The sequence below is a fragment of the Myxine glutinosa genome, chromosome 5, assembly GCF_964187855.1.
Source record: "Myxine glutinosa chromosome 5, kmMyxGlut1.1, whole genome shotgun sequence".
Lineage (NCBI taxonomy): Eukaryota > Metazoa > Chordata > Myxini > Myxiniformes > Myxinidae > Myxine > Myxine glutinosa.
In genome coordinates this window covers 41000058-41027050 of record NC_136265.1, presented here as the reverse complement: position 1 = coordinate 41027050, position 26993 = coordinate 41000058, and the positions used below count along the sequence as shown (strand labels likewise).

Sequence of the window (26993 nt, the reverse complement as noted above, 5' to 3'; positions counted from 1 at the left end):
GTGTATTGGTGATAGTATTACGTTTGTTAGCACACAATGTGTTCACGTTGGCACCACAACCATCATATCCTATTAGCCATTAATTAATCGCTATATTGTTTTCAAAGAGAAAGCTTCGAACTGACAACTCACCTCAGAAGGGATGCTCTCACAGATAAATCAAAATTCTAATTGAGCGGTGTATTTGTATTAGTTTTAAGTTTGTCGGTAATTTTTCGTTATAATTGGCGCAATTATTAAATATGTAAAGTTATATTCCATTATATTGTACGCTATTTCTGAAAACGTAGAGGAGATTTAAAAAAAACAATAACCAATTTGGTTCGGCGCACTTCCTGTGTTCGGACTCGTCTTGCCATTAAAAAGGTGCGTCGTGACGTTTTGAAGCCTTTGTGTTTGTAAAACAGATGTTTTATTAGATTATCGTATAATTATGGCAAGAATGCTCGTTTAGCGTTGGCTTCTTCTTCTTCTGTTGCCCTAGGTCTGAAATTAAATCCCACGGAAGACCCCATTATTTTTCTTAACGACTGCAGTGCAGATTCTTCTTTACTATCACTTAGAGTTACATCTTGAACTGATCGATAATTTTGATTTGCACGAGAGAAATACACTGTATGTACGAATATTAATGGTATTGGTCTTTGTTGTGATTGTTATTTTGTTGTTCAGGGTCATGGTTGCCATTGTACAGGGAGGTCCATAGGTCTTGTTACCCCATCGCACCCGATAATGTACAGTACAGGATGGGCCATGGGGTAAAGTCTCCGGACTCATGTAAAAGTACATTGGGGGTAACAAAACTTATGAACCAGCCTTTAGGAAGTACCAGCAAGCGCCAAGATCTGTACGAAAAAATTCTGAAATAACAATTAAATGTAAATTTATAAAGTAAAATTGAATTGTTGTTTCCATGGTGGAAGCGTACGCGCCTGTGCTTTGTGCCGCCTTTCCTTTTTTAAATTGGAGAGTTCAGAGAACATCGCTACCTCCTCGTCCTCCCCACCACTGCCTGCACTCGCAACCGCCTCCTCCCCACCACCGCCTGCACTCGCAACCGCCTCCTCCCCACCACCGCCTGCACTCGCAACCGCCTCCTCCTCCTCCCCACCACCGCCTGCACTCGCAACCGCCTCCTCCCCGTCACTGCCTGCACTCGCAACCGCCTCCTCCCCGTCACTGCCTGCACTCGCCACCTCCTTCCCGTCACTGCCTGCACTTGCCACCTCCTCCCCACCACTGCCTGCACTCGCCACCTCCTCCTCCCCGTCACTGCCTGCGCTCGCCACCTTCTCCTCTCCGTCACTGCCTGCACGTGCCACCTCCTCCCCACCACTGCCTGCACTGGCCACCTCCTCCCCGTCACTGCCTGCACTCGCCACCTCCTCCTCCCCGTCACTGCCTGCACTCGCCACCTCCTCCGCCCCGTCACTGCCTCCGCGCACCACCTCCTCCTCCCCACCACTGCCTGCACTCGCCACCACCTCCTCCCCACCACTGTCTGCACTCGCTACCTCCTCCTCCCCACCACTGCCTGCGCTCGCTAACCTCCTCCTCCCCACCACTGCCTGCGCTCGCTACCTCCTCCCCGTCACTGCCTGCGCTCGCCACCTCCTCCCCGTCACTGCCTGCGCTCGCCACCTCCTCCCCGTCACTGCCTATGATCGCCACCTCCTCCTCCCCGTCACTGCCTGCGCTCGCCACCTCCTCCTCCCCACCACTGCCTGCACTCGCCACCTCCTCCTCCCCACCACTGCCTGCGCTCGCTACCTCCTCCTCCCCACCACTGCCTGTGCTCGCTACCTCCTCCCCGTCACTGCCTGCGCTCGCCACCTCCTCCTCCCCGTCACTGCCTGCACGTGCCACCTCCTCCCCACCACTGTCTTCACTCGCTACCTCCTCCTCCCCATCACTGCCTGTGCTCGCCACCTCCTCCTCCCCGTCACTGCCTCCGCGCACCACCTCCTCCTCCCCACCACTGTCTGCGCTCGCTACCTCCTCCTCCCCACCACTGCCTGCACTCGCTACCTCCTCCTCCGCACCACTGCCTGCACTCGCCCCCTCCTCCTCCCCACCACTGCCTGCACTCGCCACCTCCTCCTCCCCGTCACTGCCTATGCTCGCCACCTCCTCCTCCCCGTCACTGCCTGCGCTCGCCACCTCCTCCTCCCCACCACTGCCTGCACTCGCTACCTTCTCCTCCCCACCACTGCCTGCGCTCGTGACCTCCTTCTCCCCACCACTGCCTGCACTCGCTACCTCCTCCTCCCCACCACTGCCTGCGCTCGCGACCTCCTCCTCCCCACCACTGCCTGCGCTCGCTACCTCCTCCTCCCCGTCACTGCCTGCACGTGCCACCCCCTCCTCCCCACCACTGTCTGTGCTCGCGACCTCCTCCTCCCCACCACTGCCTGCACTCGCTACCTCCTCCTCCCCACCACTGCCTGCGCTCGCGACCTCCTCCTCCCCACCACTGCCTGCGCTCGCTACCTCCTCCTCCCCGTCACTGCCTGCACATGCCACCCCCTCCTCCCCACCACTGTCTGCGCTCGCTACCTCCTCCTCCCCACCACTGCCTGCGCTCGCTACCTCCTCCTCCCCACCACTGCCTGCGCTCGCTACCTCCTCCTCCCCACCACTGCCTGCGCTCGCTACCTCCTCCCCGTCACTGCCTGCGCTCGCCACCTCCTCCCCGTCACTGCCTGCGCTCGCCACCTCCTCCCCGTCACTGCCTATGATCGCCACCTCCTCCTCCCCGTCACTGCCTGCGCTCGCCACCTCCTCCTCCCCACCACTGCCTGCACTCGCCACCTCCTCCTCTCCACCACTGCCTGCGCTCGCTACCTCCTCCTCCCCACCACTGCCTGTGCTCGCTACCTCCTCCCCGTCACTGCCTGCGCTCGCCACCTCCTCCTCCCCGTCACTGCCTGCACGTGCCACCTCCTCCCCACCACTGTCTTCACTCGCTACCTCCTCCTCCCCATCACTGCCTGCGCTCGCCACCTCCTCCTCCCCGTCACTGCCTCCGCGCACCACCTCCTCCTCCCCACCACTGTCTGCGCTCGCTACCTCCTCCTCCCCACCACTGCCTGCACTCGCTACCTCCTCCTCCCCACCACTGCCTGCACTCGCCCCCTCCTCCTCCCCACCACTGCCTGCACTCGCCACCTCCTCCTCCCCGTCACTGCCTATGCTCGCCACCTCCTCCTCCCCGTCACTGCCTGCGCTCGCCACCTCCTCCTCCCCGTCACTGCCTGCACTCGCTACCTTCTCCTCCCCACCACTGCCTGCGCTCGCGACCTCCTCCTCCCCACCACTGCCTGCACTCGCTACCTCCTCCTCCCCACCACTGCCTGCGCTCGCGACCTCCTCCTCCCCACCACTGCCTGCGCTCGCTACCTCCTCCTCCCCGTCACTGCCTGCACGTGCCACCCCCTCCTCCCCACCACTGTCTGCGCTCGCTACCTCCTCCTCCCCACCACTGCCTGCGCTCGCTACCTCCTCCTCCCCACCACTGCCTGCGCTCGCTACCTCCTCCTCCCCACCACTGCCTGCGCTCGCTACCTCCTCCCCGTCACTGCCTGCGCCCGCCACCTCCTCCTCCCCGTCACTGTCTGCGCGTGCCACCTCCTCCTCCCCACCACTGCCTGCACTCGCCACCTCCTCCTCCCCACCACTGCCTGCGCTCGCTACCTCCTCCCCACCATTGTCTGCACTCGCTACCTCCTCCTCCTCACCACTGCCTGCGCTCGCTACCTCCTCCTCCCCACCACTGCACTCTTGAGAAAAAGGACATGGGAATGGTCTTTTCAACTCTTGCTTTGCGTTTCCATACGCTATATTTCCTATGAGCCGCCATTTTGTCTGAATCGCCATATTCCCCAACGCGCGCCAGCGGCGAATTTGATTGGTTGAGGTGAAGTAAAAAGACGTCATATTTTGTCCAAGTACTGCTAAACTGGAGGTTTTTGGAAGTGCCAACAAGGCGATTTATGTTCTACGTGTTGAAGTATATATTTCAATTGAAATAAAATAATACTTTTAAAGGCTGTAGAAAAAAACAAAACAAACTTTTTTTCAGAAGTTAACCGCTGTTAATGCAGCATCTATTGCATCACCTTATTTGATGTGTAAGTTAGTTCGTCGTGCCTGTTGTTTGTGTGGTCACCAACTTTGAGGTCCCTCAAAGCAGTAAGTTTCCTGTTTGGAATGATTTTCAATCTTGTTTGACAAACTGGCACACAGAATAACACAATTACCTTACTCTTCTCTGTGCGCATGCGCAATCTGGACGACGTTAAGTAAAATTTTCCAAATTCAGAGCCAAAGTACTGCTAAACTGCAGGTTGTAGTCAGGTTCACTATGTCAATAAATTATATTTCGTTCAAAATCATGGTAGATTAGCAAACCTATACATTTTTGGAAAGGTTATAGCATAAGAAAACTAAAAATCAATGTTTACATTTGGAGAGATACCTGTATGGCGGCCATTTTGGATTTTCAAAATGGCCACTGTGAAATACATATTTTGTTCTATTTCTGCCTCTAATTACCCTAAAAACTTTTTAAAATATACTAAACCTATATTTTCAGGGACAAGGAATCCAATGAAAGTATCAAATTAGTGCTATGGGGAATGGTAAGACACGAATCAAAGGTTTTGAATTGCAAAATACTGTCTTTATATTTGCGATAAGTTGCATAATCAAATACATGTTATCATTTTGTACAGGCAGTTAATAACATCAAAATGTGTCACAATAATTCATATCACCAAACATACACAGGCAGTCAGCAAAATCATATATACACATGCAGTCAGTATAACTTCACATCTACACAGGCAGTCAATGACAAAATATACACAGGCAGTCAATGGCATCAAACATACACGATTACAGAATATGCCATTTAGAGTTCGTCATCACTGTCCTGTGTGTCGTATCCGACAATATAGTCCGCATCGTTTTCACAGTCCGTTCCACACAAGCAAAGGTCGGTCAAATTGATTGGCAAATCGAATTGGTCGAATGGTCGATCGAATCGAATTCGATGAATCGAATCGAATCGAATCGATCGAATTGGTCGAATGGTCGAATGGTCGATCGAAGCGATTGGTCGAATGGTCGAATTGGTCGAATGGAATTGGTCGATTGGTCGAATTGGTCGAATCGAATTGGTCGGAATTGGCAAATGTAAACATTGATTTTCAGATTTTCCGTAATAACGTTTCCAAAAATGTATAGGTTTGCTAATCTACCATGATTTTGAACGAAAAAACATAGTGAACCTGACTATTGGTGTTCTGATTCATTTTCCCATTCATGTTCAACAGTGTTCAAAATATAAAACTCAATTGAAATTAAGTAGTTCCTCAATCGTGGACTGACTTCTGGAGATAGACAGTGAACCAAATGCTTAACCCCGCTTTGAGCTTTGCACACGGGGTAAATATTGTTCATAAAACTGAAAAACGGGACCATCCCGGAAAATACAGAACACCCGCGTAGCCTCATCGGTGTTATTGTTTTATAGCCGAAAGGCCTCCTGGGTTATACATAAAAGCCCTCCAGCCAAATAATAATAAGAAGAGAAATAACGGATTGTATTCCTGAGAGTAGGAGAATATGACCATATCCTGTTGGACCTTCTCATTGTGGGCATGGCTTAAAATATGCTTTTCTTCCATGGCTCTGCATTATCAACGTTTTCATACTTGTTGAGGATTGTAAAATATATATATATATATATATATATATATATATATATGTATATATGTGTATATATATGTATATGTATATATGTGTATATATATGTATATGTATATATGTGTATATATATGTATATGTATATATGTGTATATATATGTATATATATATATATGTATATATATATATATATATATATATGTATATATATATATATATATATATGTATATATATATATATATATATATGTATATATATATATATATATTTTATATATATATATATATATATATATTTTATATATATATATATTTTATATATATATATATTTTATATTTATATATATATATATATATATATTTATATATGTATATATATATGTATATATATATGTATATATATATATGTATATATATATGTATATATATATGTATATATATATGTATATATATATATATATTATATATGTATATATATATGTATATACTATATATATATGTATATGTATATATATATGTATATATATATATATGTATATATGTATATATATATGTATGTATATATATATGTATGTATGTATATATGTGTTTTGGCAACACGTCTGTCACAGGTTGGCAACACAAAGTAAATTATATTGGTCTGGCAGTTTGGTAATTACTTGGCAGAATGCGAATCAATTTGGTGCATCTGTATGCGTGCATGAATACGACTCTCTTTGCATTGTCTTTGTTGTTTGTGTCGTTGCATAGACGGAGCATGGGTTGTGATGGCGGAACGATTCCAAAACGGCACGAGCTCGTCAAAGGCCCCAAAAAGCCGATACAAGTAAGGAACAGTTGCAGATCAGTAGGGTCTTTTTATGAGAAAAACTCGGCGGTGCGATGGTTGGACTATGTGATGAGATGACACCGGACTCTGATGAGATGACACCGGACTCTGATGAGATGACACCGGACTCTGATGAGATGACACCGGACTCTGATGAGATGACACCGGACTCTGATGAGATGACACCGGACTCTGATGAGATGACACCGGACTCTGATGAGATGACACCGGACTCTGATGAGATGACACCGGACTCTGATGAGATGACACCGGACTCTGATGAGATGACACCGGACTCTGTGGTGCGATGACACAGGACTCTGGGGTGCGATGACACAGGACTCTGGGGTGCGATGACACAGGACTCTGGGGTGCGATGACACAGGACTCTGGGGTGCGATGACACAGGACTCTGGGGTGCGATGACACAGGACTCTGGGGTGAGATGACACCGGACTCTGTGGTGAGATGACACAGGACTCTGTGGTGCGATGACACAGGACTCTGGGGTGCGATGTCACAGGACTCTGTGGTGCGATGACACAGGACTCTGGGGTGCGATGACACAGGACTCTGGGGTGCGATGACACAGGACCCGGGGTGCGATGACACAGGACCCGGGGTGCGATGACACAGGACCCGGGGTGCGATGACACAGGACCCGGGGTGCGATGACACAGGACCCGGGGGTGCGATGACACAGGACCCGGGGGTGCGATGACACAGGACCCGGGGGTGCGATGACACAGGACCCGGGGGTGCGATGACACAGGACCCGGGGGTGCGATGACACAGGACCCGGGGGTGCGATGACACAGGACCCGGGGGTGCGATGACACAGGACCCGGGGGTGCGATGACACAGGACCCGGGGGTGCGATGACACAGGACCCGGGGGTGCGATGACACAGGACCCGGGGGTGCGATGACACAGGACCCCGGGGGTGCGATGACACAGGACCCTGGGGTGCGATGACACAGGACCCCGGGGTGCGATGACACAGGACCCCGGGGTGCGATGACACAGGACCCCGGGGTGCGATGACACAGGACCCCGGGGTTCGATGACACAGGACCCCGGGGTGCGATGACACAGGACCCCGGGGTGCGATGACACAGGACCCCGGGGTGCGATGACACAGGACCCCGGGGTGCGATGACACAGGACCCCGGGGTGCGATGACACAGGACCCCGGGGTGCGATGACACAGGACTCGATGGTATAATGGTAAGAGCCTGGGAGTTTGGTGGTAAAAAAAACCCCGGCAGAGTCATACCAGACTTTAATAATGGTACGTGCTGCTTCTTTACTTGATGTTCAGCATGTGCAAGGACAACAGCACGGACAAACCCCATAGGTTGGCATCTATGGGGAGGAGGAAAATCCTCAGGAAATGCCCCATTGAGTGTGGTAAAAAATGATGTTGTGACATCACCCTGGTACCCAGAGTGCTCCTGGAAATGGCGGCATTTTCCCCGCCCAATCTCTGTGGCTGTCTCATGTAACAGGTGTGTGTGCGTGTACGTGTACGTGTACGTACTCCACTATGACCCTTAGATCCTGTTAAAAAAAAAAAAGATCAAGATTTATGGAGAACCTAACCGGCAATGGTTGGCAGGTTAACAGACTACTAATATATATGGGTATTATCAGGGGGGAGGGAGAGAGGAGTGGACATAAACAAGGACAGATGACACAAAACAGGTAACAATGTCCTGGAGAGGAATCGAATGGGGAAACATCAGCGCACGTGGAAGAGATCATGGATGTGCATGGGTGAATACACAAGGTAGAGATTTGCAGCGGTTTTGAAAGACTGAACTGAAGTGAGGACGGGCCAATGACACATGGAGACGAAACCACAATCAGGAGAATAAGGGGATGAATGAATGCAGGTGGACAACCAGCCTGGACTTGGGGAAGGTGAACAGGTGAGGGTTTCCTGTGGAAATTGTGTGACCTGGGGTTGTTTAGAGAGGCCCGGAGAAGCTAGAGCGGATTTTAAGAGATCTGCTGAACATTTTGTAATGCCCATTTTTACATTGGTTGTCCCGATTGCATTTACGGGTCATATGTCAAGGTGAGCTCATACATTCATAATTTTGAAACTTTACCACAGAGCTATGTGTTTTCTGTCTTTCTCTCTCCCTTGATGGATTTTTCACTGTTTAACAGTTTCCTCGTGATCCTTGTTTTCCAGGTTGATAAAGATGCTAACATCATGGCCCGATGGTTCCACTGCGCCCTAAGCCAGGAGAAACTTTGTCCTCCAATTGTTTCATGTGAGCTGGGAAGGTGAATGATTTTTTGTCCTCGTCGATGTGCTGTTTCCAACTTCAAATTTCATTGGTTCTGCGGTTTCTTGGCAGAACGATCATTTTTACATTTACATTGAGAATGTTCACCAAAGTTTGAAATGGCCATTCTGCCGCAACCATCTTTTTCATAGGTATTGTTTTGTTACACAGCAAATGTACCTTAAAATGACTTGCTTCACTCTTTCGTGAGCCTTGGTGTCTTTCTTGCTCTTATTTCTCTCCACTGTTCAAATTAAATTTGCTTGAATGAATGCTACAAGGTTTGGTTAAAGGTTAAAGGAAAGGTTGATGTTTATGTATATATATACAATAATCTACATTATTAAGGCTCACAGGATATCTCCGAGGTATGCATACTCACCTCTGAGCTGTCTAGCCTGGGTTCAAATTTAGACCCAGGTATGGTACTTCCCATATACTCATGCAACTTACCATATATTCATGGTACCTACTGTATACTTGTGGTACTTACCATATATCAATGGTACTTACCATATACTCATGGTACTTACCATATACTCGTGGTACTTACCATATATTCATGTTACTTACCGTATACTCATGGTACTTACTATATGCTTGTGGTACTTACCGTCATGGTATTTACCTACTGTATACTCATGGTACTTACCGTCATGGGATTTAATATTTACCTACTATATACTCATGCTACTTACTGTCATGGTATTTAGTGTTTACCTAATGTATACTCATGGTACATACCATCATGGTATTTACCTACCATTTACCCACAGTGCTTACTGTCACTGTATTTACCTACTGTATACTCACGGTACTTGCCATCACAGTATTTACCTACTGTACACTCACGCTGCTTACCATCACGGTATTTACCTACTATATACTCATGCTACTTACTGTCATGGTATTTAGTGTTTACCTAATGAATACTCATGGTACATACCGTCACAGTATTCACCTACCATTTACCCATGGTACTCCCCGTCATGGTATTTACCTCCCGTACACTCACGCTACTTACTGTCATGGTATTTATGTACCATATACTCATGGTACTTACCATATACTACTGGCAAGCACTTTTATATTTCATTTAAAACTAGAACGGGCACTCGGTAGAGCGCATACCTTCGCCGCAGCTACTGTTCTGTACTTGGCATGGGAGTGTAGGGAACAGAACAACAAAAATACGATTTTGACCTTTTCGTGACCTTGACCTTGACCTTTGACCCGATTGCTCCCAAAATCTAATCAAATGTGTCCCGTATAATAACCAATCATCCCACCAAATTTCATGCAATTCGGTTGAATACTTTTTGAGTTATGCGAATAACATACACACACACACACAGACATACAAATAAATACACAGCGATCAAAACATAACCTTCCGCTTTTGCGAAGGTAATGAAAAGCATTATTACCTCCGCCACCAAAGGTGGATGGAGGTTATGTTTTCACCCTGTCTGTCTGCCTGTTTCTCCGTTTGCCCTATTGTGAACAAGATATCTCAAAAAGTTGTGGACGGATTCGAACGAAATTTGGCAGAGATGTAGCGTATGTGACAAGGACGAAATGATTCGATTTTGGTGAAGATCCGCGTTCGGATCTGGCTACTAGAATTTTTAAAGTGATTCTTCACCATTGGGAGATAGGGCAAAAACGATACATAGCAGGATATCTCAAAAAGTTGTGGACGGATTTGGACGAAGCTTGGTGGAGAGGTTGAGTGTCTGACAATGACAAATAGATTTGATGTTGGTGAAGATCTGAATATGGATTCGGATATGAGAATTATTTAATTCTTTAAGTGATTCCTCACCATTGGGAGATCGGTCCAAAACCAACATATGGCAGGATATCTCAAAAAGTTATGGATGGATTTGGACGAAACTTGTTGGACAGGTTGTGTGTGTAACAAGGAAGAATCGATTCAATTTTGGTAAAGATCTGGATCCAGATGCAGCTTGTATAATTTTTTAAAAGTGATTCTTCACCATTGAGTGATATGGCCAAAATGAAAAATAGCAGGATATCTCAAAAAGTTATGGATGGATTTGGACGAAACTTGGAGGACAGGTTGTGTGTGTGAAAAGGACTAATCATTTCGATTTTGGTGAAGCGCTGAATATGGATTGGGCTATGTGAGTTATTTAATTTGTAAGTGATTCTTCACCATTGAGAGATCGGGTGAAAGGCGATATATATAACATGATATTTAAAGAAAGTTATGGACGAGTTGTGAATAAACTTGGTAGATGAGTTGGTTAGGTGACGAGAACAAGCCGATTAGATTTTGGTTCAGGTCTGAATCCAGATCCGGCCCATCAGTGGGTTAGAAAACGTAAACTGTTCACCAGGCGGAGGGATGCTATCTACTGAGTGCTATTCTTGTACAAAGAATGGATTGAATATAATTCCTAAAATGGCACTCACGGAATTGAATTAAATTGCTTTTGATCGATCGTAAAAGGCCAAATATATAGAGTGCCTAGAAAAGGCCCATTTACTATCAATATACATATTTTAAACCAGGGATTTATCAATTAAATAGTCCTTTTATTTCCACAATAAAAACTTCTCTAGATATTTGTCTACGGAACCAGGAGTGTTCCTTTGTTTTTTTTTTTGTTTTTTTTTTGAGCATCGTTATTTATTTTCTACCTCCTTCCTGCGTTTGGGTTCCAGGTTATACAACAAAGAATGTGTGTTGGAGTACCTGCTGGATAAATCTCAAGCAAAGTGTGGCCAGAGAATAGCCATGCACATTCGAAACCTGAAGGTACGTGGAAAGTGGTGCGACTGATCTATGTGCTCTGGTTTTCATGGTACGCTGGAGACTTTTAGAAAGATATGTCGGGGTTATCCGCCACGATTATGTGTAGCACCTCCAGGGGGTGGGGCGGAGGGAGGGTAACTTAGTTTCTGCTTCTGAGTTTTGGATATCTGTGGGAATGCTTTGAATTTTATGAATAACTAGGAAGGGATAGCCGGCGCTGCCCGGGAGAGGGGGCGATACCCTGCGCTACCCGGCTGGGTGAGCTTTTCTTGGCAGAGTTTCGGGACGTTTTGGGAATTGAAAAGCTTTAGAATTATTGGCCTCATGGTGGTTACCTTTTGCCTGTGGGCTGGCTGCATCGCTGCCTGATCCCACATTCCAATATACACCTTATGACAGCCTTTGGTGGCCTGAAAACGGACATCACAGCCAACTTGCGGTAGCGTAAAACGTTGCCCATCATCTGAACTACCTACACCCAAATTTGGGGCCTCCAAGTGCTATGGTTCGGCCGTGAAAGAATAACGTTCAAACAAACGCACAAGCACTTCAAAATATTGTTACTGTTTTCGGAAACTCCAAGAAAACGCATACCAACACATAAGGGATTCCTAACGTAGTTAGGTAATGTGGAGCTAATCACAATGGCTGGATCACAGCGTGCCAGCCAATCGGTGGCTGGATTGCAGAAGGCGTTTGTGAGAGACGACAGGAGCCAGGGCGATAATATGCCATGCAGAGCAGTTCAGTTCAGTTCTGGAGAGCTCAGTGCAGAAGTTCAGCAAAAACAACCCTTGGAGTTGGTTCGTCGATTGAGCGGAGGTGGTGATCAAGTGAAGAGTCTGAGGTGAGCCACGCCAAGCGTCGTACCTGAGCAACACAGTAGAACGGGCCCTGAAAGGGCCAAGCGGAACGGTGATGAAACTCAAGCTGCCAGACATAGTTACCGTCTCCTCACTGACAATACCTCCCATGCTGACTTCATTAAAACCAACCACCAACTCTTGAGCATCAAGAGGATCAACAGTGATTCTCCTCAAAGCTAACTTCTCTCCCTACACATCTTAAACACGCATCTTACATCTTTGCACCTGCTATCGCACACACCTCATTGACGCAACCTGGTTTTGCGGCGTGTCAACCAAGTCCACAACAGTTCTTTTCAGGACTTGCACTACAAGCAACCACACGCACCACACGTCTCACCTGCTGTCCGACTAACGTACTGGTGAGACTGGGGTTGACATCATACCCCACCTACCTCACCCCTCTGCCCATCAACCTCCCTTCTGTTCTGCTCCTGGAATGCTTGAGGTTCCTGTGTGTATAGAACGTTGTTATAAGATGACTGACTAAGAGGACTTATGTGTTTAAGAGTAAGATTTCTCTTGTATGACGTGGCCTGCTTGTAAATACACTACATGACCAAAACTATGCAGACACCCCTTCTAATTAGTCGATTTGGCTATTTCGGCCACACCCATTGCTGACAGGTATATTATATAATCAAGCACACAGCCATGCAATCTCCATGGACAAACATTGGCAGTAGAATGGGCTATACTGAAGAGCTTTCAATGTGGCATCGTCATAGGATGCCATTTTTCCAACAAATCAGTTTGTCAAATTTCTGCCTTGCTTGAGCTGCGCTGGTCAACTGTAAGTGTTGTTATTATGAAGTGGAAACGTCTAGGAGCAACAACCGCTCAGCCGCAAAGTGGTAGGCCACACAAGCTCACAGAACGGTACCGCCGAGTGCTGAAGCACGTAGTGCGTAAAAATCGTCTGTCCTCAGTGGCAGTACTCACTACCGAGTTCCAAACTGCCTCTGGAAGCACCTTCAGCACAACAACTGTTCGTCGGGAGCTTCATGAAATTGGTTTCCATGGCTGAGCAGCCGCACACAAGCCTAAGATCACCATGCGCAATGCCAAGCGTTGATTGGAGTCATGTAAAGCTCGCCGCCATTTGACTCTGGAACAGTGGAAATGCGTTCTCTGGAGTGATGAATCACGCTTCACCATCTGGCAGTCCGACGGACTCCTCTTGGTTTGGCGGATGCCAGGAGAACGCCAACTGCCCGAATGCATCGTGCCAACTGTGAAGTTTGGTTTCGGAGGAATAATGGTCTGGGGCTGTTTTTCATGGTTCGGGCTAGGCCAATTAGTTGGAGTGAAGGGAAATCTTAACACTAAAGCATACAATGACATTCTCGACTATTGTGTGCTTCCAACTTTGTGGCATCAGTTTGGGGAAGGCCCTTTCCTGTTTCAGCATTACAATGCCCCTGTGCACAAAGTGAGGTCCATACAGAAATGGTTTGCTGAGATCGGTGTGGAAGAACTTGACTGGCCTGCACAGAGCCCTGACCTCAGCCCCATCGAACACTTTTGGGATGAATTGGAACGCCGACTGCGAGCCAGGCCTAATCGCCCAACATCACTGCCCGACCTCACCATTTCTCTTGTGGCTGAATGGAAGCAAATCCCCCCAGCAATGTTCCAACATCTAGTGGAAAGCCTTCCCAGAACAGTGGAGGCTGTTATAGCCTCTAAGGGGGGGACCAACTCCATATTAATGCTCATGATTTTGGAATGAGATGTTTGATGTTTGGGTGTCCACATACTTTTGGTCATGTCATGTATGTGCCTTTGCTAAACCTCCATAAACCATTTTTCCAAACTGCCCGATCGTCTCTTTCCATTGGTCAGACCATAGTGTGCACTCGTGGCAGGGAGTTCTGTCCTGCCATTTAGTTGCAGTCAGAGATTAGCCAACATCCCTCTTACGGTATCGCTTGGCCGTTCTTGATTGACAGCAGTGGGGCGTTGGGAAACACTGTCCTTATCTAGGGTGATTCATTCGCCGGGAATGTAAAGCGGGATTTGGACGCTGGACTCTACCTTAATTTATCGTCTCAGACGGCGTCTGTGGTTGCTTAGCAACCCGTCATGCCATGGCGTTATCTGCGGCCTGTCGGGTTACACATACCAAAGCTGGCTTCCAAGGCCAGCCACAAACTGGGAATCTTCCATCATTCCAAGTCATTCTTTGAAAAATCAGAACTCAGTTGAATGCTTCTTTCCCAGCATCACATCTGACTCTCTGGGATTCTGCAGAATCTAAAGTTCTCAACATCATTGGAATCTCACGCGATGTGACCGAAGCACAATCTCTGTCGCTCTCACATCGTGGACCATTCCGTGGTGTCCGCCCCTGTTGCAGTATTTTTGCAGTACTTGCAGTACTATCGGAATAGGCAAAGATACAATTACATATAGACAGATTTTTCCACCATTAACTGATCATTTATCCTAAATCACTGTTCAAATCTGCAATATGTCTCCCTTCCCTGCACCCTCTCCCCTTTCTCTTCCCCTTTCCCTTGTTATTTGCATTCAAAATGTGTTGTGAGCCTTGATCGAGATGCAAGTTCTTCGGTGCAGTAATACGATCGTGAATCGATGATACACGCTGATTTATCCAATGTGTGCGCCACGATCAGGATATCTGTGAGCTGAAACTAACGGAGAATCCCGCATGGCTCGGAGGGCAGATGGACAGGAAGGGCGACAAGTATGAGGATTTGCATGCCGCTCGCTTCATCTGTCCCATCAGCGGCCTAGAGATGAATGGAAAGCACAGGTAGGCTTTGTGGCGTACTGTAACGTCAGTTTTGCTTGGTTTGTACCTGCCTTGTTGAGAAGCATATGAGACAACAGTGTTCCATGGAAAGTAAAACTTGCTCACCTAAAGTTTAATTTCTTTTGAAATATGTACGCACTCGTTTATCTCTTTAGTTCAGGTGATTTTGGATGACGCCGCCTTTATCACAGGCACCATTTTCATGATCATAAGCCCAGAGTCGTACAAGTCGACGATGCCCGTAGGCCAAGATTGGTGAAACACCCTTTCCTTAAGGTCATTTGTGACCTGGCTGTTTTTTTTTACAGACAATCCGATGGCATCATCGGATTGTCCGTAAAAAAACCAGCTTGGTTTCCTTGAACCTGTGATGAATTCTGTAACTGCTGACTTCGGCCGGATTTGAGCCCATGAGCTCTGGGACGCCAGTCTGTCGTCGTCCTCGCCACAAAAGATTTGCCACTCGACATGTCTTGTTTCTCTAATTCCATTCGTAATGTCTTGCATTCATTTTAGCAACGATGCTTCAATTATGTTTGTAATATTTATGTATCGTCTTGTGCTTAGGGTGTTGCTTTTTTGTGCAGGTTTTGTTTTTTGCACGGCTGCAAGTGTGTGATTGCGGAACGTGCCTTGAAAGAGATCAAGACGGAAACATGTCCTCAGGTAAAGGACGAAATGTATTGTTCATTTGTACAGTGCCTTCAGAAAGTATTCACACCCCTTGACTTTTTTCACAATTTGTTGAGTTACAGCCTGAATTTAAAATGGATTAAATTAATATTTTTGGTCACTGATCTACACATAATACCCCATAATGTCAAATTGGATTTTATTTTTTAGAATTTTTTACAAAGTAATTAAAAATGAAATGCAGAAATATCAAATTTACATAAGTATTCAACCCCCTGAGCCAATACTTCATAAAAGCACCCTTAGCAGTGATTACCGTTTTGAGTCTTCTTGAGTATGTCTGTATGAGCTTTTTCACATCTGGATTTGGGGAGTTTCTTCCATTCTTCCTTGCAGATTTGCTCAAGCTTTGTCAAGTTGGAATGGGGAGCGTCGTGAACAGCAATCATCAAGTCTTTCCACAGATTCTCAATGGGATTCAAGTCTGGACTTTGGCTGGGACACTCAAGGACTTTCACGTTCTTGTTTTGAAGCCATTCCAGTGTTGCTTTGGCTGTATGCTTGGGGTCATTGTCCTGTTGGAACAAATCTTCGCCACAGTCTTTTTCACTCTGAAGCAGGTTCTCCTCAAGGATTTTCCTGTATTTGGCTCAATTCATTGTTCCCTCTATCCTTCCAAGTCTCCCAGTCCCTGCCGCTGAAAAGCATCCCCATAGCATGATGCTGCCACCACAATGTGTCACGGTAGGGATGGTGTTAAATCGGTGATGAGCTGTGCTCTGTTTCCACCAGACGTAGCACTTTGCATTCAGGCCAAAGAGTTTAATTTTCATCTTCTCAGACCACATAATCATTTGCCTCGTGCTCTCGGAGTCTTTCACGTGCCTTTTTGCAAATTCCAGGCATGCTTTCATGTGCTTTTTTTCTCAGGAGTGGCTTCCGTCTGGCTACTCTCCCATAAAGCCTAGATTTGTGAAGTGCTGCAGAGATCGTTGTCCTTCCAGCAGGTTCTCCCATTTCAACCAAGGAACTCTGTAGTTCTGTCAGAGTGCTCATTGGGTTCTTGGTCACCTCCATAACTAAGATCTTTCTTGTCCGGTTGCTCAGTTTAGTCGAACGGCCAGCTCTAGGAAGAGTCTGGGTAGTTCCATATTCTTTCCATTTCCTAATGATGGAGCTCACTGTGCTCTTGGGAACTTTCAACACTCTAGAAATTGTTTTATACCCTTCCCCAGATCTATGCGTCCTCACAATTCTATAATCGGAGTTCTACGGCCAATTCCTTGGACATCATGGTAGTTTCTGCTCTGGCATGCACTGTCAACTGTGGGACCTTCTATAGCAAGGTGTGTTTCTTTCTAAATCATGTCCAGTCAATGGAATTGGTCACAGTCGGACTCCAATCAAATTGTAGAGAAATCTCAAGGATGATTAAAGGAAATTGGATACACCTGAGCTCAATTTGGAGTGTCATTGCAAAGGGGTTGAATACTTTTTGACTCGAGACATTTCAGCTTTTCATTTTTAATTATTTTGTAAAAATTAAAATAAAAAAATCCACTTTGACATTATGGGGTATTATGTATGGATCAGTGACACATTATGTTTAGATCAGTGACAAAAAAAAATCTCAATTTAATCCATTTTTAATTCAGACTGTAACAACACAATGTGAAAACTTCAAGGGGTGTGAATACTACCTGAAGGCTCTGCAAGTACATACTGACTCCTTTTGTAGGAGGTTGTTTATGTCCACAAGGCGAACGAACTCGTCGTTTATCTGTTCAACATTTGTAATTGAAGTGGCTAGAATTTTTGAATAGTTTTTAGGTGTTAAAGACCGCTCAACAGTGTCGGTTGATGTGTCTCGTATCGTGTTGTGTTTTGTAGTGTGGTGCAGGTTTCACGAAGAATCAGCTGATCATGCTGAATGGCACTGTGGAGGAGATTGAGGTTCTCGGGCAGAGAATGGAGGAGAGGAGGATGCTGAACAAGCAGCACAAGGTGAGCGTGGTGTCATTGAAGAATATTTACAAGTAATGATCAGTTTTAGTCATATCGGTTTACATCTCTTGTTTTAACGTCGTTGGTGACTGGAGGACATGAGGATATGGAGAAAATAATTAATACTGTATTTGTACTTGTACTTAATTACAGAGAAAAGCCCTAATCAGTCATGCCACAGCACGTCAAGTGCGAGGTGTCCAGGCTATTTTAATCACTTCCATGTTTCTTGATTTATTTACCATTGAGATTCAGTGTATCTGTGCAGGCCATTTTTTACCATTTGAGCTTTTGTCATAAAATCTTCAACAAACCTTTCCTTTGAAAATATGGAGAACACAAATGAATAAAATGTACAAATAGTTTTTAACTGTTGTTTTCATCAAGTTTACTCCTAGTGTTTTGGAGGTGTAAGAGCAGTACATCGACAATGAGAAATGGAGTTTTTGATGTACAGTGTGACTTCGCTACCCGGACAGGGTTCAGGTCGATCAAACTGGAGGAGACAATAGCCAGGGACACTAAGGAGTCAGGGACGTCCGGTGCGAGGAAGGATGGATGTTAAACAGATGATGCTCCAGTTTATCGGCAGAGGCCTGGGTTGAGAGATATGTCAGCTTGGAGCAGAAGCCTCGGATGATTGAAGTCCACATATTTAGGGACAGGGGGAGGAGGAGCTGCTGATAGGGCGAAGGGATCTGGAAAGGAGCTAGGAGAGTGGAGCTGCAGCTGCAGTCATTAGTGAAAGGACTGGAGAGGAGCAAGACACGAGCAGGCCATCAATTTCATGTTCTGATGAGGAAGGCCGTACGATGATCCTGTTCCATGCTCTAGCCGACCTACGGAAGATGTACTATCGGACGATGAGGTGGTCACTTCTACCTATTCGTCTCCATAACTCCACCACTCGCCTCTCCACCAACCTCGACTCACTCAAGACACATCTCTCACCCTCCCCCCCATGTAAATGTGATCAATATACCCCATGGAAATATTTATGTCATATTTTTACGCAAAGAACCCACCCCCTGGTATAGTCTGCACCTGGACAAAAATCCTCGAGGAAAATTTCACACACGTATAAACCCACACACAGATTTCCTCTCCACATGACCAGGTGCAGGGTGTACCCCACAAGCCAGCTTTCCTCTCCACATGACCGGGAGATGCGTGATCTCCATGTTTCCAGCAGCCGACAAGGCTTTGTTGTCAAGGGCCAACAAATGGCTCTTTTCAAATACAACTGCGGTAAATAACCAGTTGACATGAAAATAAATATCTTGAGAAGGGGTTGTTGTGATAATTAAAGTTTACTGTATCGATGTATTAAAAACCAGCGTGGTTTCCAGTACCGATGCGACCAAAAACCAGGCTGCTCGAGTGCTCATCCATTAAAAATGTATAAATACTCTGCAGGCAGTTTAACTAATGTAACGTATAGCCCACAGGTTATTTGTTTGAAAATGTGGTACCTATGAAACTATTAGTACCTATTAGGTAATTATTGTTTTATGTAATATATCATTTTTATCTAAATCGATGAAGGTTGTTATGATTCATCCAGTCCAATTAAATCAGTAAAAGTTTATAAATGCAAAAGCTGGACTTACAAGTTGGTAGAGCCGATGTTTCGGCGAAAATCCACTCGCCTTGTTCACGGCAGACAACATTTTTATTTGTTTATGAATATATCTTGTACTTGCTTTCCTCCATTATTTAGTGTCATGCTTCTTCATTACATTGTCTAATTTGTGATTTATTTATACTCTACATCTGGAGTAATGGCGTGCTGTAACGTATCGCCTGTTTTTTCGTTAACGTGTACACCCACTCCCCACAGAAGTGGCAGGGAGGCTCATGTTTATTATCCTCTGTGGGGTATATAGATTTCAGTAGATGTACGCTCAGGTCCTTTCCTCTGTGTTGGATGCGATAAGCATATAATGCCTCAAGGATGTTGGGATTCCTCCTGATTTCTTTCAGTTTAATATTAAACAGCAGTAGCGACCGTTTATAAAGTTAATCATACACTACCGGTCAAAAGTTTAAGTACACCCAACATAATGTGTTTAATGTGCAAAATGAACATAAGATGTGAACAAAACTCTTACCAAAGATATATATGCTTATCTACTGATAATAAATATATTGTGCTTCAATGCATCTTTCTTGTGTGAAATGTAGTTTTAAAGCAATTTTGGGAAATAGGTCGAAAAGTGCAATACTTAATCCAAACTGAAACGCAAAGATAATGTTATTAACGTTTCATCTCAGGAGAAAAAACTGTTTCGAAATACTCTGCTCTGTGTGGAATTCATGTTTGTGCTTGGTTTCTTCATCACGTGCAATGTCTATTATTGCAAGGTGTTGCAAAAAATGTTTACAGAAAGGCCAGCCATACAATCTAATGAGTGTTTTTGTGTTTCAGATTGCATGAACATGGGTGCCAAACCCAAGCTAACGCCAGAAAAAGGAAAGGCAATTGTAACTTTGAGAAAAGGTCTTGAAACAGTTGCAGTGCTGGAGCTGTTTAGCTGGGCTATAATATCCGGTGCTGTAAGACGTCTGTTGTGCAGACTGGTGATTCAGATTACTTGTCCTGCAATTCTGTAGTGATTCTTGGTCAACCAGAACGTCTTATATCCGCATTTTTACCATTTTCGTTATGTCGTTTAATGGCACAAGCAACTGCATTTACTGACACTTGTAATTTTTTTTACAATTTCTCAAGGATCGGCCTTCTTTTCTCAAAGTTACAATTGCCTGTCTTTTTTCTGGCATTAGCTGAGCTTTGGCACCCATCTTCATGCAATCTGAAACACAAAAACACTCATTAGATTGTATGGCTGGCCTTTCTGTAAACATTTTTTGCAACACCTGGATCTCATATCTTCCCCCATCGAAAATCTTGATCTTTTCTACCCCCGTTAATCCACCCCAAAACCACCTCCTTCAAATACCCTGTTTTCTTTCCTGAAAGTCTTTCGTCGTGTCCATCTTGTTTATCCCGTGTACTCTGCCCCAGCCCTCTCCCTACCACTGATCTCCTGATGTCCCTGTTCTCCACTGTTGTTGTGCTTCCTCCTCTTGTCTCTCCCCCCTTGTTTCCTGCTCCCTTCATTTTATGCTCTATGTGTTGGCTCTTATATGAGCCTTGACTGAGTATACAAAAAAAAAAGAGAAAATTAAAGATCCATGAGCCTTAATCTGGTAAATAATAGAAGAGGTGTATATATTTGTATATCTATAATATCTTACAGTGTTAATTTGATTTTTATTCTAATACAAGACATTCCATGAATAGGAGCGGATAACTCACCGCAATGAATGTAATGTAAGGAAGTTGGAAGGGTACTGCGAATGCCGGATACCACGTCGTGAAACAAAGCCAGTTTTAATGAATGAAACTGGATGGCGTGTTGAAGATGAAAGAAAAAATCATTCTTACTTCATCCAACATGTTTTAGCTTCCAGTAACTCACAAAATTTGTGGTTATCGTGTTTTGGAATCAAACTCTTCATATGTTCATGGAATGGCCTACTGTATGGGAGCATCAAAGGAACAAGTAGCACGGAAGGACAAGTAATGAAAATGTGGGTTATGCTTGAGTTCCGCATGTTGATGTAATGCATTTCATTTTATTGCACGAATGCGTGTCCGTAACCGTGTGCTTTTCTCTGTAGAAAAGCAAGAAATCGAAGATAAATGGAGAATGCCCCCCGCAGCATGCAGATGAAGGTCAGGGCTTGTGATTGGATGAAAGATGGCTGATTGTACTTCCTGATGAAATGTACATGTTGAAGTTAATGGATGAACAGTTGTTTTTAAAGCATACTTGATGTGTGGGTTTCGAGCCAGCGTAGTCACCATTGACAAACTGAGCGTCTCATCTGCCGGCATTATTTGGTGGACGTTGTAACTGCTTTGGCAGCACCACCGCTCTCCACAGAGTATGGTACATGATCATGATCATGATGATGATTAATCTATAAAAATAATATGACTACGATCTGTCCCGATTTCTGTCTCCTCGCTCTCTATGCTTCGTGTGTACTCGCCAAACTTTGTCGGGGTAATAATTATTAACGATGACTTGACTTTCTGCTTACGGCGTATAAATTTATTTCCGACTTTTATTCCATCTGGCCCAGTCAAAACGAGACTTTTGAAAGCTCAATAATTCTGTTCAAAGTGCTGTATTAGTTATGCTGGATGACATCACCGCATGCCAGTGCGCGGTGCTTCGGACCGTCTTCGGACCCAACCGTCACAGGATCGTTGTTGTTTTATGACACCCCCGTCCTATCAATTGCCAGTCCTTCCCATCATCCGTCCTACATCCGCCAGTTATTGTCCCCCGTCGCACCGCGGAGCGAAAGGGGGACTATGGTTTTCCCTTCTGTCCGTGTGTGCGTGCGTGCGTAAGCGAAGGACCGAATTCTAATTTTGTGTGTGGGTGCAACCCATCTCAAAATCCAAGATGGCCGCCGCCATGTATGTCTGAACCTTGTGAGCGGAATATCTTGAAAAAAAAGCGAAGTACCAACTTCTAATCTGGTGTGTGGGTGTATCCAGGCATAAGGAAGAACGCTATTGAAAATTGGGTCGCCACGTCAAAATCCAAGATTGCTGCTTTGCGTCTTCCACTTTGTCAACTCACATCACTTCAACGACGGGGGACCTCGGCATAACGCTTGTTAATATATGACATGCTGCAGTGTTGCTTGGTGTTGTCAGCCTGGTGTTGGCTTAGCGGTTGGGGTGACGGCTTGGGATCCTAGGATCCTGGGTTCGAATCCCGGTCGATTGCTGAATTAACACCAGGAGGATTGACTCAGCCTGGTGTTGGCTTAGCGGTTAGGGTGCCAGCTTGGGATCCGAGGATCCTGAGTTCGAATCCCAGTCGATCGCTGAATTAACACCAGGGGGGTTGACTCAGCCTGGTGTTGGCTTAGCGGTTAGGGTGCCAGCTTGGGATCCTAGGATCCTGAGTTCGAATCCCGGTCGATCGCTGAATTAACGCCAGGTGGGTTGAGTCAGCCTGTCATCCTTCCGAGGTCGGCAATTTGAGTACCAGTTCACTGGTAATTCTCTGTGTGTCGCAAGAGGCGACTAACAGGGTTAGCGGCAGGAAGGGCATCCGGCCATAAAACATTGTTTCAAAAAAGCGGACCATGGTGCCAGACCGAAAAAGGCCAGCCCCTGCCCTGCAGGGAAAAATGGCCTCTAAAGGTGGTTCTTCTTATGCTGCGTCATCTTCCGATGCACACACTCTTTTTCAAGCCTTCTGATGTTCTTGTGAACTTTGTATGCCACGTGCCTTCGATACGGTCTGGCACCCAGCTCTGCTCACCAAACTCTCCTCCTATGGTATCCATGGAAATCTCCATGCATGGCTTGCGGACTTCCTCTCTGGTCGTAGTCAACGTGTGGCCCTGAATGGATTTCTCTCATCTCCCCTTCCCGTTCAGGCTGGAGTTCCCCAAGGCAGTGTGCTGGGCCCTGTGCTTTTTCTGGTCTTTATCAATGATCTCTCCGACTCTCTGGAAAATCCTCTATCTCTTTGCTGATGACTCCACTCTCTGCCGCTCCATTCCTCTTCCCTCAGATCGGCAGTCTGCAGCCTCCTCACTCTCTGAAGACCTGGACAAAATCACAGACTGGTCAAACATGTGGAACATGTCTTTCAATCCTGACAAATCTCACACTCTTACTATGTCTCTCCGAAAAGATCGACTGGACAACCCTCCCATCTACTTTCTCAACAATCCTCTCCAAGAAGTTCTGTCGCTCAAGCTTTTGGGTCTCACCATCTGCCATGATCTTTCTTGGGAAAACCACATTTCCAAGCTGGCCTCCAAAGCCAGTCGCCGACTGGGCATCCTCCGTCGTGCGAAGTCCTTCCTAGGCACACGTGAGCTCCTCACCACATACAAGGCTTTCATCCGCAGCTCAATGGAATACTGTTCTCCCCTATGGGCTGGTACTCCTGCCTCACACCTGGCTCGGCTTCACGCTGTTGAATCCAAAGCTTTCAGAATCATTGGAATCTCCCGCGATGAAGCTATCTCTGAGGGCCTTTCACTCACTCACCGCAGGCAGGTAGGTGGTCTTTCTGTCTTCTACCGACTCCTCTCCGGCCTTGCTCCCCCAGCTCTCTCTGTGCTCTGTCCCCCAAATATTCCTACAGGTCGCACAAGATCTGCCAGCCACCCTCTGATGGTTAAACTGCCGAAATCTCGGCTCTCTGCTCACCTTCACTCTTTCATTCCTCTTTTCTCCCGCCTCTGGAACAAACTCCCACACTCACTTCAATCACACTCCTCCCTCCAGGTCTTCAAAACAGCTGTTCACCACCATCTCTTATCTTCCCCCATCCAAAACCTTGATCTTTTCTACCCCCACTAATTCACCCCAGATCCACCTTGTTTGAAATTCCAACTTCTTTCCTGGAAGTCTTGGCAGTGTCCATATGTTTTATACCTCTCCCACCCCCCCCCCCCTTCCCATGCCTTCCCCCCAAAGCCCTCTCCCTCCCACAGTTCTCTCGATGTCTCCATGTCTCTCGGTCCCTGCTCTCAAATGTTGTGTTTGTGTCCTTCCCCCTCTCTCCCCATCTTGTCTACCGCTCCCGATGTTATTTGTTTTGTGTGTCTGTTTGTCTTTCTGTGTGATTAATGTTCGCTCTTTCACGAGCCTCGATCTTGTATACAAAAAAAATAAAAATAAATAAATTCAAAGTACTCGTTTCCTGTTCTCTGTGCATTTTCAGCTCCATCCTGCAGCAAACGCATCATTCCTGAAAAGGAGAAGACGGCCGAGGCAGTGAAGACGCCCGCCGAGGAAGCACGCCCTAAAACAGAAGTTTTTAAATCGCTCTTCACTTCTCACAGCTCAGCCAAACGTCCACACACAGCCCACTGGATCACTTACAATCCTTATTTTAACTAGTGCACTGTGTATACAACGTTCCTTTTTGAGGAAATTTGGGAGGCCGGGGGACTGGGAACATACGCATATTCAACAATTGTCTTTATGAGTGAAACCTTATTAAATACTTATTTGTGAACTGACGTTTTTGTAAACTTTCTGTTGGTTTGATATTGCTAAATGAATTTTACCTTCCATGTTGTTAAAATAAATCAGCTGATCTTGAATCAGAATATTTACCTCCGCCACCGAAGATGAACAGGAGGTTATGTTTTCACCCCTGTCTGTGTGCAGGATATCTCAAACAGTTGTGGACGGATTCTGATGAAACTTAGTGGACAGGTTGGGTATCTTTGAAGGACAGAATGATTCAACTGATTTGATTTCGGTGAAGATCCGGATCCCATTATTATTATTATTTTCATTATTTCTTCCCCATTGAGAGACGTGGGCCAAAAATGATATGGAGCGCAATATTTCAAAAAGTTGGAAAGTGATTATGACAAAACTAGGTCGATGAGTTTGTGAGGGGACGAGAACAAGCAGATGGGATTTTGGTCCAGGTCCGGCCTAGCAGGCCAAGTAAAATAAATTTATTAGTTTCTTGTCCCCGCCTGCTTCCTTTTTTGATGGCCGCCTCCTTTGTTTGTTTGATATTTAGTATTTTCTTTTCAGATCTAAAAAAGCCAATAATTATTTTGCTGTCCCTCGAGGCCCAGCATTCACGAAAATTAAATCTATCTTGTCTTGTCTTGTCTTGTCTGTAAGTATTCTTGCTCACGCCGCACTGTGCCCTCGGCGAACGTGATTGTTGAGACATGTACGTAAGTAACGTGTACAGTCGGTACTCTAGCAATAGCGTGCGTTATCGATTTATAGAACGAACGTTCTCAGTAGCTGTAATTGAGCTACTGATGTGCAGTAGACCTTGGTCTTGAAATGGTCTTTATTCACGTGTGCATTCGGATGGCTGGCACGAAGTTTTTGAAGGCATGGTACGCTCGTATGGTGTTTGACGAAACCCAGACTTTGGGGGATATTTTCAACGAATTTGCAACGTACAAGTGCACAGTACAGTACAGTACAGTACAGCACAGTACAGTACATGTCGGATATACGATCAACATCATTTTTAATGACATATGGCCATGGGATGTGTGTTGGTGGTAGTGCTTGTCTTTGGGCTGGTAGATTTTCACCATGTGGCGGCCATATTGGAAAAATGACAAAAATCTGGAATTAGTCAAATAATATAATGCCCAAAGCTTTTTTTTTTAAGCCCGAACAAGAAACTAATAATTTATTTTATTTGGCCTCGGTGAGATACTAAATGTAACCTGTAGCCTAATTGTAATCCTTGCGAAGGTATGAGCTCCACCGAGTGCCCCCAATTCCACACGTAATGGTGGAGGAGTCGAATCTGTTCATTGATGTATCTTACTATAATTCACCAAGTGTCTGTCCGTCCGTCCGTTCCCAGGTACCGCAAAAACGGCTGAACAGATCGCAACGAAATTTTGGGTGGGTAATCCTGGGACCCCCTGGAGTAAAATAGGCTATATTAGCGCTGAGGAAGCGCCTCTAGCGAATGACTTCCAGCCAGTGTAACGCGAATTCCTGTCACAGGAATTCTGAGATCATATAAGTGTGACGTGGCAGTTCCTGATTGGTTCGTGTTGGGGAACCCCTTCTCGCTGCCGACGTGACGTAAATTCGCGCACGCGCACTGGTGAAGCGCGAGATTCGGCCCAAGGTTCTTATTATTATTATTATTTTTGTATACAAGATCGAGGCTCGAACCATGATCGAGGATCGAAATTCCATGCCCGAACCTCAGCGCAATCCAAGAGGATTCACTTGTTGTTTTTCCAATTGTTTTTCCAATTTCCAAATTTTCCCGTTTTTCCAAACACGATGGAATAATATTTACGGATATGAACAGTGATGTGGCTTTTATTGAAATTCTACAAATGCTGTTTAGATTTTGGTGATTTGCGTGTGATATGATTTAACGGATGTTTATATAAGTCGTTTACAATAAAAAAAGAAAAAGCCTTCAATTTCTGATAATTTGCCCTTTCATATTGGGCCTCCCAATTGAAGCCCCGCCCGTAGGGCAGGTGCCGTTGCTAGTTTCTATAATTCCATTTTTGTGGATGAGAT

The 26993-nt window shown here is 45.7% G+C and overlaps 1 protein-coding gene across 3 annotated transcripts; it reads left to right on the top strand.

The window, feature by feature from the left end:
- The first annotated feature begins 248 nt into the window (after positions 1 to 248).
- Positions 249 to 24973, top strand: LOC144892255 (replication termination factor 2-like). 3 transcript variants are annotated; one of them, XM_078777942.1, is made up of 9 exons: positions 249 to 366; positions 6460 to 6535; positions 8739 to 8833; positions 11527 to 11620; positions 15123 to 15262; positions 15850 to 15928; positions 17786 to 17899; positions 21584 to 21638; positions 24673 to 24973. In XM_078777942.1, the coding sequence occupies exons 2-9, from the start codon at positions 6467 to 6469 to the stop codon at positions 24849 to 24851; spliced, it is 825 nt and encodes a 274-aa protein (XP_078634068.1). In that variant the 5' UTR covers positions 249 to 366; positions 6460 to 6466; the 3' UTR covers positions 24852 to 24973. The 3 variants fall into 3 exon arrangements, with proteins under 3 accessions (XP_078634068.1, XP_078634069.1, XP_078634070.1); XM_078777943.1 differs by having other exon boundaries at positions 358 to 484; XM_078777944.1 differs by lacking the exon at positions 249 to 366 and adding an exon at positions 483 to 615.
- Positions 24974 to 26993: the final 2020 nt, after the last annotated feature.

Bases quoted from the DNA above. Each gene is read 5' to 3' on its own strand.
- LOC144892255 (XM_078777942.1), top strand. From the start codon at position 6,467: ATGGGTTGTGATGGCGGAACGATTCCAAAACGGCACGAGCTCGTCAAA. The intron at 15,263-15,849 runs GTAGGCTTTGTG...TTTTTTGTGCAG, and splicing joins GAGATGAATGGAAAGCACAG to GTTTTGTTTTTTGCACGGCT. The intron at 21,639-24,672 runs GTCAGGGCTTGT...GTGCATTTTCAG, and splicing joins CCCGCAGCATGCAGATGAAG to CTCCATCCTGCAGCAAACGC.